The sequence below is a fragment of the Pagrus major genome, chromosome 21 (assembly GCF_040436345.1).
Source record: "Pagrus major chromosome 21, Pma_NU_1.0".
Lineage (NCBI taxonomy): Eukaryota > Metazoa > Chordata > Actinopteri > Spariformes > Sparidae > Pagrus > Pagrus major.
The window spans coordinates 7,499,668-7,513,010 of NC_133235.1; the positions used below are offsets into that span (position 1 = coordinate 7,499,668).

Here is a 13,343-nt window from a genome sequence, read left to right on the forward strand (position 1 = left end):
TGTTGGAAAACCATCCAGGTGACTACCTCATGAAGCTGATTGAGAGAATGCCAACAGTGTGCAAAGCTGTCATCAAAGCAACAGGTGGTTACTTTGAAGAATATAAAATATAAATCATATTCTGGTTTGTTTAACACTTTTTTGTTTACTACATATTTCCACATGTGTTCTTTCTTAGTTTGGATGTCTTCAGTATTGATCTACAATGTAGAAAATAATAAAAATAAAGAAAAACCATTGAATGAGAAGGTATGTCCAAACTTTTGACTGGTAGTGTAAATCAAATCAAAACAAATCAATTTTATTTATATAAAAGCCCAAAATCACAATCACATTGCCTCAATGGGCTTTAATAAATAAACATAACAAGATATTTTAATGTTACATCAAAAGATTTGCATTTTCATGTTAAAGCAACCTTAATTAACATTTTATAAAAACAAACATTACATCATGTTATCACTTGATAAATAGTATATTATAATAACAACAACAAACAAAAGGTTTCTTGTTATAACAATAAACTTTTCCTGCTATAACATGAAACTGATTTTTACTGTTTATTGCTTTCTCTTCTGTGACAGCACATCTTTTTTTGCTGCATTTTATTATATATTGCTACAAACCATTCCATCATCTGCTCCTATCAGGATGAACTAAGAATATAACTACAACTGTAGGAACCTACTTTTTAACAATTCTTTATTTAAAGGTCATATTCATTTTTTTAAGCAGACAATTTTTTAAAAAAATAGTGTCTACAGAGCTTGTAAAAAGATACAGAACAAAAGTATCTCTTTTTCTTAAAACCATTATTATGATTGTGAATCAAAAATGTTTAAATGTTAAGTCACCATAAAAGTAGACCAGAAAATTCATGGAGGCTCAAGACAGACACAGACAAATAAAATATATTCTGACCTCTTATCAGCATTTCTCCACTGGCAACTGTTGGGGTCTGATGACCAGAGTAGTCATCGAGGTCCACCTCTGGAGCCTCAGTGGGTGGAGCTCTTACCGGAACACTGTCCTCCTCCTCAAAGAAATCAATGAGATGAGTAGGTCAATGGATCACCCAAATTAAAACAATTTGTCCTATGACATTGGATTGTTTATCAAATATTGTATCATGCCTCATAAACAACTGTAAATTTGATCCTAACCTGGACAGAAGGACAAAAATCATCACATCCATAGCAAGATTAATGGAAACTTATGATTAGTCTTGTAACGTGTCTTGTCATAAACTTAAGTAGTGAACAAACTGAACACAGGCATATTGACTTGCTGGTGTATCTTGATGAAGGATATGTAATTAAACCATATTGTACAAGTAAAATTGAAAAGGCTGAATGAGTAGATTATTTATCGCAGCTGTAAGGGTCTGTGCCCTTTGTCGACACTGTTATCACTGAATGTCTCAACATAAGAAGGACAGTTTCCTCTGACCCTTTAAAGTTAATGTTGTTTATGGGATGTTTGGGATCAGACTGACTTCCTGGTTGTGGGAGAACTAAACATGGCACCGGAACAGAAAAGAAACATGCTCACACGTGTACAAGCACTGCTGTTTTATTGTCCCGATGATAAGGATGGGATTGTGTATCAAAAACAGCAGCAGACACAACAAGCTGACATGTTCTCAAAGGTATGAAATACTTAAGACTGAATATCACAGAAATGGGTTATGTTTCCATTTGATGTAATGAGGCAGTAAAATGAATCAGACACCACCTGTGAGCAGCTTCAACAGATTTTCTTCACGTACTTCTTTCAGCCAACCTACCTGTGCTGTGTCATGTTTTCTTTCCTTCATCATTTCCTCCTCTGACTCTCTGTCATCCAGAGCATCATCTCCACTGGTGTAACCCGAGGCCTTTATCAAACATCACATAATATGTTGGTTTAAGAAAAACAAGCTTGGAGCAAAACATGATAACAACCAATGATGATGAAGTGTCCCGCATTTTTACCAGTTATGGATATTGTTGCAAATAAAAGAAATAGAAAAAGAAAGTAATAGAGAAAGAAAGAATGAGAGAAGGAAAGGAAATTCAACTGCAAATATTTAACGTTAGATTGAGATCCTGCCAGAATTATTGATATAATGTCATGTATAAAGGTGCTGCTAAAGTTTCCTCATTTGACCAGTCAGGTGTATAACAACAGTCATGTTCAGTGAAGTCCTTTGACCACTAGGTGGTAGTGAAGATTCATGTGTATGATTTTTGTGTAGAGTCGTTATCTACTACTTGCAGAATCTCCAGTTTGAGGTAAATTCTGGGTGTCAACCACCTCTACTTTGTGCATGTGTGTGCACTTCTCACATAAGGGTCATCGTCTTCACACTGCTCCTCGGCTGCTCTGGGATCATCTTTTATCACCAGCTGCTGGATGGATCCCTGCAGAGAGAGAGATATAATGCACTTACTCATCTATCATCTTGTTCATGGTATTCACAGTAAACACATTATGTGCAATGATGGAAAGTAGCTAAGAACATACTGTATGGTTTGGTGCTGTGCCTAAATGTGCAGAATGTGTGTCAGATTTGACCACATGGGAATGAGACTCAATTATTGGTTGTTGGTGTTCGGTCTAAACACCAACAACCAACCATTCACTCACCCAAAGTATCAGTACTCAACCACCTGGGAATGACACTCAACAATCAACTACTTTCTCCAGAAACACCTACTGTAAAAATTCCCTTTAATTCCCTGTAACTTTCTACTTCTACTTCACTACATCTCAGAGCGAAATACATTTATTTTAACTTCATTATATTTACAGCTTTAGCTATTAGTTACTTGGCTAAATTACCATTTTGGTACATAAAACATACAAATATGATGTTTTTCTATGAATTCAACTAGTTAACAGTTTGAATAATCTTAATCCATTTTTAATACTTTTGAGGTTTGGACTGTTGTTTTTTATATATTTTTTTTTTACAAACAATCAATCGATTAATGGAGGAATTAATAATTAATAATTAATTTACACTGTTGTAACTTGTATTGCGACATACTTCTTCCACTACTGGAAACCTGAGGTTTCTCAAACTGGGTGAGGTTATAAACAGGTTTCTGAAAGCGGAATATGTTTTTTTTTACATGTGCAATAACCAGGATACTCTAAAACCCCGCTCATAATCAGGACACATAAAAACAGTTTTAATTAACTGAAATACAACATGCCTGATCACAAATTACTGCTACAAACTATAAAGAGCTTTAAGAAAATATGTTTTCTGTGATACCCTGATACATTATACATACATTATTACATTGTCAAATATCTTCAAACTTTAATGTTCAGAACATTCAGGAGTTTCTTTTTTGACTTTTCCAATCAAAGCAATGCTCCACAACCTGCTTTTTCTACGTTCACTGAAGTAGTCATTCCCCACATTCTCTAGAATGTAAACAAGAAGGTTTCTCAGTTTCAAGTTACATGTCCCTAAATGTCAGCTGCCAGTGGAGAAACGATTCTTTATCGTATTACAAAATAGTTTCACTAACTACACTTTTTTCTAAACTTCTAAGGTTCTCTGTAAATACATTTGCATTTTGTAGTAAGTGCATTGTCTGTCATCGTCATCAAGAAGCAGTGGTTCTGAAACTGGGGGACAAAGAGTCACTGCAGGAGAGCGTGTATCATTTTTTGAACCCAGCAAAAGTAAAACCATTCCCATTTTCATCTGACGAAACCCTCAACTGCAGCGGTCCAATGAAAACTGCTAAACATTTCAGCTACAGTACTTTGGAAAATAGCAATATGGGAACTGAATTTGATGAATAAACTGTTTGGCAGACCACAAATGAGACAAGAATTAGCAAGCTGGCATTACAGCAACTGAAGTGGATGTAATTGGACTGCAGTCGAGGCTTTTGTCATAGTGTGCATTGTTTCATCTTGAGTGGGTTGGACAAACAATCGATTGAGAAGAATGTTGAGCTGAAGTAGATTTTCATGAAAGTCATTTATGCGGTGACACAAACAAATGAACGTGCTGTAATGCAAGCAAGGCTGTCTTGCCAGTGCAAATTGTATGCTTATTTTATTAGTAGTTTCCCCGCTAATTGTTAATAATTGACCAAATTAAATCCATTTTTGCTGGGAATCACTGCTCTAAAGTGTGACTGACTGTGTTATGGCTTCTTTCGCTCTCTAAACAGAGGAGCAACACATACACAATGAAGAGATCACCACAGAGGCCGTATTTACAAAGACACACATGCACAACACTCTAACTCACAGCATGGTGGTAATACAGTTGGTTTATATAGCACTATAGAAATTCCAATACCTTTGGTCAACATTCAAAATCTTTACAGCATTGACACACAAAGACATGCTATAAAGGGCCCCATGTCATTACTGTTCTCCTTTGAAGCCCAGGACAACAAACCAAGGACAAACACACACACAAACAACTCACAAACACAGAGTGACCCAGATATTTCAGACTGGACATGACTGATGCTGAGCATGCTCATATTCTGTCGTCATGCTTCAGATAACCCGTTCAAAAAGTCAGGCTACACTGAACACTCACCATGGCAACAACAAGTGACTAGCTTGTATTATTGACCATTGTTGAACTGAAAATGGACAGACAGAGATTGAAGTAATAATCAGAGTGATAGTTTAAGTAGCTGAGTCTTTCCTCCAGACCAAAACAACATACATCCAGCCTGGAGATTTCACACATTGGAATATTGCTTAACCTTACTGCACCATCATAGTTGACATAGCAGCACACTCAAAGGCTTGAGTCGAGCCCTTGATCCGACCACATTTAAGCCTTGTTGATATCTCTGACTTCCTCATCTGCCATCGCCTCACTCCTCCGTCCTCTCCTCCCTTTTACATCTCACCCCTCTCCCTACCCCTTCATCATCTCTGTTCTTTCCTCCCTTCTTACTTCCTCTGTGTATCTGATCTGCATAGTTGTATCCAGCTCAGAAAGTAGTACAACAGGTGGTCAGGACATTTTGACCCTGTTTAGACTCGGCTGTATCCGGATCCGTGTCAGATAGATTAGCCTTTGAAAGCCAGTCATCAAATGTCAATTTGGTCTGGCAATGTTTAGTAAGCATGTGCCTTGGTTAGAAGCATCTTCAGTGGTATTACAGTGGTAAAGAAAGCAGCAGAAAAAAGAAAACCATAAACAAGAAATAGCTGATGAAAACATCCTTTTCTGTTGGTTTTCATTTGACATTTTCCTTGTTGAAAGGCCTGAATGACATCTTCTTGGAAACAGGAAAAACAATATATTTTTTTAACTTTTCTGCTTGTTGTATTGACAACAAATTACTCAGAGAAAAAAAAGTTCAGTGTCAGGACTGTGTGCACGAATTTGGTCAAAACGTTAATTGTTTTCGTGGACTGTATACAGACGACAAGGGCAGACGACGTGTCAGCCCTTTTAGATGGTAATGAGAGGCCAGAACACACAAACACACACCTACACACACACAAATGTAATCCTGGGACCAACTGCACACACAATCTGCACACTGATATTTACACAGGCAGCCAGTTTCATTCTTTCTCCTTCTCCTCGTCCTCCAAAACATACAGACACCCACAGACACACCTACATTCAGAGAATTTCTTTACTTACCACAAAGTTGTCGAGCCCCGTGTTTCCTGCGTTAGATACGAAAATGCCTGAATTGTGTGAGAAGGTGAGTCTGTCTGGGCTCCGATGGAAAGTAGCCCTCTCGGCTTCTCCGCAGTCCATGTAGAGACGCACCTCATCATGCTCCACTACCAACTGAGAGACACATCAAATACACACATTTAATGTAGCTTTTAATCAGTGAATTTCTCATCGTTGTTGATAAAATTCCCCTGTATTTTTGACAAAACTGATTGATGAAGATGCAAAGATTTAGGTTGATTTGGTGCTTGCGTACATCAAGTAACAATGAAGTCATGTCCCATCCTGGATAAAAATGTCCTTTCAATTCTCTTTTCTAATATATCGGAGGTCAGGATTAGCTGATCAAAGCACTTCTGCAATCAAAATGTTCCAGCTGTTGCTTTTATGCCTGTCGCTAATAAGTACATAAACACTGACATGATTCCATGTTTGCCTTTTTGCATTGTGATGAATGCAAAAAAACCCAACAAATTATTAAAACACATGGACTTCATGCACACTTTATCGATACAGTGACCAACATTTTTGCATGTTGATAAATGTGACAGTAGGTCTACTGTTTTGGGGAAAGCAAAGAGCATACAGCAATATTTTCGATTTTTTTAGAAACAAAACTAAATACCTTGCAACAAGTCAGGAGGCTTCTTATTACAATAGCTGAGTTCTGGTTCAAAACTATATACTGATCAACACCAACATGTTTTAAACCTTTTTTCATTACAAAAGAAATATGTCAAACTACAAAAGCTGAGAATGGCGGCGCTTGCAATTATTTTTCTAATGCTGTTATCTCAAGTTAATTATTTAGTTATTTCGAGAAAACTAGCTCATAAAAAGTTAATATGTTTTATATATTTAAACCTACCCCACAGAGCAGTGTGTGTCTGTCACTGTCCAGCCTTTTGAATCTTATAAAGTTGTTTTACGATACATTATCTTGAGAAAGCTGCTTTATAATTCAGTCTGTTTAAAACTGTAAATAAAAACTACAAAGAATGGAACTAAATTAATCTGTAGTTTTACTGTTTTGTAGATGATGTGGACCATAAGCACATTTAATAAAAGATCTGTATCCACTGAATGTAATCCTCCAATACATTAATTTGTCATATACAGTATGTACTGTATGTAGTAACACTCACCGTGAATCGTGTCCACTGGTCTGTCATATCTGGGACACTGAATGCAGCAGCTTTGTGGCTGTGTGAAGCCTGCTCTCTGTCAGTGTAGTACAGTAAGATGCTCTGGAGGCCATCACGCACTGGAGTGAGGGCCAAACCCAGCTCCACCACCCTCTGACGGGCGTCTGTGATGGCAAAGAGCACGCCTCCTTTCTGAGTGGCTGGACGCACCTGGAATAAGAACAAGGCAGAGGGTCACTGAAGCTTACTGCGTTGGCATCTTGCTCCCATTATTTAAAAACTACAGCCAAACCAAAAGACATAAATATGTGCGACAGAGGGTCCAGAACAAATGAAACAATCTGGGGCATCAATAATAATTTCTGTTCATGCAAGTCGAAACAGAGAAATAAACAATACAAAAGAGGAGATAAAAGAGAAAATCTGAGAATAGAGAAAATTTAGGCGCTGAACATGAAACCATGCTTTATAATAAAAATTCCACAAGGTGGCACCATAATATGACCTTATGTGACCTTACTGTCTTGAATTTTTGTCTCTTATCCACTGCAATTAAAGCCATTAACATAAAAAAAGACTTTATAGAGGAGGATTAATAGGCTGAAGGGTTAATTTCTCTAACATTACCGTGACGATGATGGCAAAGTCTCTGTAGAATGACCCTGGCACGAAGGTCTTGGTGAGGCGGCCAATATTGGCTTCAGGGCCAAAGTTGTAGGCAGGGAAGCCCTCATAGCCAGGAGTGAAGGAGACGGAGGGAGGGAGAGGGACGCCGATTAACTCTGTCAGGTCCAGGTGACCTCCTGAGCCACGCTCTGATGGAGACAGAGACAACGTTAAAATGTGTGAGTGGAAAGAAAGGAGTAGAAAGGAGAAACAGTTTTACATTTTCTGATGTTTATTGTCCTCATTTGACTTTTCAGTTTGATCCACAATTTTCCGATCATAGTCATCAAAATTACCTACAAAACTGGTCAGAGAAACATTCAGTGATGAAAAGATGATAGATAACAAACTTGGGGTGATAACTATTATCCAAGATCATGTTTTTAGACTTTTCATAAGCAAATACTTTCAATTTTTTATTGCTAGTTGTCCCAACTGCAAACTTGTTTTTCTTGACAGTGATGTTACTTGACCGAAACATCCACCTGTACAGTATGTGAACCTTACGTCTGAGGTGCACAGAAGCTGTTCTGGCAGCTTCCTTGGTTTGCTACCTGTGTGTTGCTGGTTCATACAACACATTAGAGGAAGGGAGAGAGAATCACAATCATCTTGACATGTCTTTAATTTGACTCGATCTGATCCAGACTCTGCCCACGCCTCGCTGCTCTCTCTCCCTTGCATCGACATAATCCTCCGAAACAGAAATGCACACACAATAGCTGGTAATTAGTGTATTTAGTGTGTATCTGAAGAGATGGCTTCACATTCCCCTGATCCCCCCCACTATGGAGCCTGTCTCCCGTAGAGACAAACTCTCACCTCAGCATTCCAGCCAGGCTCACCCCTGCTACCTATATCTCCTGTAATACACACACACACACACACACACACACACACACACATAGAAATACATTTGCATACACTGTGCACACATCAAACACACGTCTCACCCACTTGAAAACACATAAACCCCAGACCAGACAGACCACCATTTGGGGGTCTCTAATTCATCGACCTGACCAACTGGAAACATACCTGATTAGAGGGTTTAAAGAGTGTGTGTCTGTGTGTGTGTGTGTGTGTGTGTGTGTGAAGGCGTGTGTGTGTGTGAGGGCGTGCTTTTCTGTGCACCACTGACAACACTACAAGTGGAGCCCTGCAAGTTTACACATTTATTGTTGCAAACACAGGTGGGCCTTCAACAGATTACACACACATGCGCACACACACACACACACACACACACACACACACACACACACACACACACACACACCAAAGCTCTCACACCTCCAGTCCAGATGTGAAGTCATCAGCGCTCTGTAATGACTGAAAGGAACACACACACTACAACCAGCGTGCTTCCCGTGCATGACCACACGACTTTTTATTCCTGCACTGAGACACACATTTAACAAAATGTAACAAAAAAAAGTCATTTAAAAAAAATAAATAAATAATGGCCAATGTTACTGTTTGAATCTGGTCTGAGGCCGACTTGGCAGCAGTGGCCTGGTGGTGATTACCAGTCATAAGTTGGACGGCAGCCACTTCAAGATACAGAAGGACCACGTTCACACTGTTACTGCTGAGAAGAGTTCTCAAGGTCCATGTTGGCCAAAAAAGAAGGGAAAAAAGGGAAATGCATGGGTTTGTGAGAAAGGGCAACAAGCTAGAAATCTCTCAGCACAGTTCGGTGTAGTCAGTCCACTGTTGAAACTAGACTGACAATATGCCAGTCTTGTTTTTACCTCGTTATCAAACTTAATTTTAACATCTCGTCAAAAATTTGAAAAATAAATAAAAATGAGATCTCCAAAGCGTTTGAAAACACGCTAAAACTTTAAGCCTCTTTTAGTTCAATGCTTTGACTTTCTGGCCCACAAAATCTCCACTCTAATCAATGTGCAACAAGGCAGAAAGCAGTAGGCAAGCTGAAGCTGAAGTTGAGGAAAGAAGTGCTTTCAGGCTTAATGAGTAAACTGGGTGTGAGATGGATTACTATTTTTGTACATCCTTGTGTTGTAGAATGATTAATAAATGAACCTTGAATTTTACAACAAAGATTCCATTGACATAGACTATGGATGAAAGCCATAAGTCAGATTTCAGCTTCCAATCTACCATTTGTTCATATTTACCTTACAAATCAATATAATAAATTCATTTACAATGTAATACTCAATACTCATACTTGAATGTGTGATTTGAAAATAGTTTAACCAACCAAATGATAACTTTAACTAGCTAGTAAGAGCCAAAGCTGAGATGCTGCTACTGCTAGCTTACCTGCTGAACTAAGCTTTTGCAGGAATAGGTTAGATTAGCACTAGCTGTTTTTATTCTTCATGGCTAAATTTAACTACTATTACCCATTTGTCTTAGACAATAAACTAATTTACCATCACAGTTTATCAAAAGTGAAAAAAAGTCACCCAAGGTTGGCTGTGGCTAACGCTATGGCTGGATTTAGCTTCCTTAGCTGTGTATGGTTGACTGCTTACTTTGGTTTTTCGCTGCGTTTTGAAGAATACAAATTTAAGATCCTGTTCTCTCTCTTTTTATGGCGTAAAAAGTATTGTGTTAAAACAAATGTAAATCAGCATAAGACTTCTGCTACTGCTGATAAACCCAATGTACACCACCCAGCACCAAACAGCAGAAAGATAAAGTGTGCGACAAGCTGTTAACATTAGCTGGTGAAGCTAGCAGATAAATGTACAACTCAGTAGCACATATTTACCAGTGGATTCACTTAAGACCGGAGCAGAGCTGAAATGACGGTAAATGTTGGACTTACATTTATCAGGTGTCCAGAAACACAACTCCCAGTGAATGCTAACATTGCTCCTTGTCTAATGGATGCGTAAACAGGAAACTGTTTGCTAACATATCAACTTCATGGTCTGTCAGTAATATCAGTGTTGCATTTTCAGCTTGTTCCACTGTTCACAAGTTGTTCTTGTTGCACAATGAATGCAGCTTTAAATAAAAGCTGACCAACACATTAAAGTACTCTCTTATAAGTGAAAGTACAATAGTATTTCAAGTAAAGTGTTAAAAGTAAAAATACAACGGTAGGCCTAATACTAAGCATACTTAATTCTACAATGCATCTTGGTAGTAAAAGTCACATATAATATAAGTGCTCTATTGAAGTAGAACAGGCCTACCTCAAAACTTTTCATTTTCTTTTAACCACTCGTTTGGACACACACACACACACACACACACAGGCCTATACACAATGCACAGAAGGTCTGTGGTCAAATCCCATTCTAATGACATCATATGATATGGATTTAGTACACGTCGACATCATTTACATTGTAACATACGCAGACTTCTTCCACAAACATGTATATTTCTGATCATATACTTCTTACTGTACGACTTATCAATCACTAAATTGATTCAACACTCCTGTGAACAGGTGCAAACACTCAATCTATAAACTCTTATTTACTGACTTCTATAAGCTGACTTTAAATCAGAGGGAACACCAGTTATAAGTATATCATATTATAACTGTGTCTTCAGTCAAACACCAAATCGAGCAGTCTGCAAGTCATCTAATCACTCACTCACTCCACATCACATTTTTCCACTTCGACTCCCTCCTCCTGAACCTAATCCTCGTCATGTTGGCCACATGGATTCTTGATCAGCTTGTGGAGACTTATGAAACCAATATTAACAACCCCCCTAGCATTGCCACGCATAACCTTTTAAACCTACCTTGACCCTGCTGTGTCACACAATAGCTCCCCGCCGCTTGGCCCGCTCTCTCTAGATTTTTCAGACTCCAAATGATTTAAGGCAGAGCACATCAGGGTACAACTGTGTCACATACCAGTCCAGCACAATGCAACCAGGGCTACTGTTCTGATTCATTAGATACACTGGAATATAATTAGAGAATGTTTGGGAAGATGAGCGTAAAATAATGGACTGAACAACTGACCCATCAACATGACCTACTGAATCAATGACAGGCAATCTTAGGTTAGTAATTACTATGGATTAGTTACACAGAAGAAGAGCATGGTGGAAAGCAAAAACTCTGTCTTTCCTCGCAGTTTCCCTTAAATCACACATCAGTATTGGTGTAATCCATTCAAAGTTATGCAGAATTACCTGCTTGACAATTGTTTTTACAAACACTCAACAGTGACAGTTGCTATGAGTGTTTTCGACATTTAAAATTGCTTTCTGCTTCCATTTGGGGGCACTTAAAATTTGTGAAGACACAAATTGAAGTGTCTGGCTTAAAGGCACACTAATCAGTATATCACAACTCAGACTCAATGGTAATGTTGGTCTGTGTCTTTTGCATGTACAAATAGGCAACTGTATGCTAACAAGTTTACTATATCAACCTCATAAGCTGATAATGTCAATGTTGTGATTACACGTTTTCTTGTCAACTTGTTTTAACTTATGTCGGTAACTTAAAAAGGCTCCATGTAACAATTTGTATCAATTTACATGTTTAATCACTTTTTTATTGGCCATATGTGAGCAGATTGTAACATGACGTGAAAAATGAGACCTTCCCCGTCTCCCTCAGTCGTCTATACAAGCCTGCCGATGATCTGTTTAAGTTGTTTAATGTTGCTAGATCTTCCACAACAGTCCAAAGGATGTGACTTTATGAGTGTTTTTGAGTGCCTCGTCTCAGTGCTACGCTAACGGACATCAACAGTCAACAACTAGTTTACAAATGGAGTTGGCGAACATAATCAAACTACCGGCTTCCAGCACGACATAGCAATTTCACGGAGCCCCTTTAATGGACATAATGTATTTGATTCACGTCATGTATAAAACATCATCACTACCTTACATTACGTAGTTACGGAAGTTCTGTTGTCTAAACCTAACCAAACTGTGACTGTTATGTGTTTAATTATAATACCATGACGACAAAGGTCACCTGACAATGGATCTGATCGCCACAGAAGCTAATGAGAAGGATTTGTGTTTGACCTACACGCATAATTGGACTTTTGTGTATGCACAGCACACAATTAAGCTGTTGATATTTGTACAACTTTGCAGATTGATGAGACCAGGCTGCATGTAGACATTGCTTTCTAAAGGGTCACAAGCCAAAATGGTTTGGAACTATTGGTCTAACTCTCTCTTGCTCTAAGAGAGCTGGGAAAGCAGCCTAAAGTGAAACTATTATGCGAGCCTCCTCTCTTTAACATCCCTAAAACTCACCACCCTTCCAGTGTTTCAGTGGTTTGTATTGGGCCCTGGCTTTGCTGCGTCCACCTGTGTTCTCCTCTGGAGGTAACGTCCCAGGTTCTGCAGTGCTGTGTCCAAAGACTGATACTCCTGGGCTGGGTGTGGGGGTCAGCACAGACCCCTCTGTCTGAGTGTTACCCTGCAGAGCTTTCTCTGCCACTCCGTTCTCCGTTACCAACCACTCTGTTGTCCCTGGGGTGTCAGAAGGACTCATGGAGGTGATGGATGGAGGTGTGATGGAGGGAGGAATGGAGGAAGGAGAAGAGCTGGTGCTAGTTTTAGGTTTTGCCCAAATAAAACTCCACCACTGGGCTCGTACAGGAGAGGAGAGGAGGAGGAAGACACCAAGAGCGAGGTGAAAGGCTCCCATCCTCTTACTATGTCTTGCATGAACTGTGCAAATAATCCTGTTCACTGTGGCAATGAAACACTACACATGTGCAAACAGGCAAGACACGGTGCTCCAGCTATGACAGGATGCACATGGAAAGTCCTGCAAAGTGTGTAAAAGTAATCCAGGAGGTCCAGGGAAATAAAAATATTCAAGGAACAACCGTCAGCTTGTCACTGTCCTGTCCGTTGTTCCTTCTCCTTTCTTTTCTTTC

At 39.0% G+C, this 13,343-nt stretch overlaps 1 protein-coding gene across 1 annotated transcript in view; it reads right to left on the minus strand.

Moving 5' to 3' along the window:
• Positions 1–13,108, minus strand: part of col15a1b (collagen, type XV, alpha 1b) — a 33,365-nt gene extending 20,257 nt beyond the window's left edge. Inside the window, exons 1-7 of the mRNA XM_073491616.1 lie at positions 12,712–13,108; positions 7,444–7,631; positions 6,817–7,026; positions 5,633–5,785; positions 2,328–2,402; positions 1,787–1,876; positions 922–1,036 (exon numbers count right to left, since the gene is read on the minus strand). Of these exons, the coding sequence (XP_073347717.1) occupies positions 922–1,036; positions 1,787–1,876; positions 2,328–2,402; positions 5,633–5,785; positions 6,817–7,026; positions 7,444–7,631; positions 12,712–13,108 (1,228 nt within the window). The remainder of the gene's footprint in view (positions 1–921; positions 1,037–1,786; positions 1,877–2,327; positions 2,403–5,632; positions 5,786–6,816; positions 7,027–7,443; positions 7,632–12,711) is intronic.
• Positions 13,109–13,343: the final 235 nt, after the last annotated feature.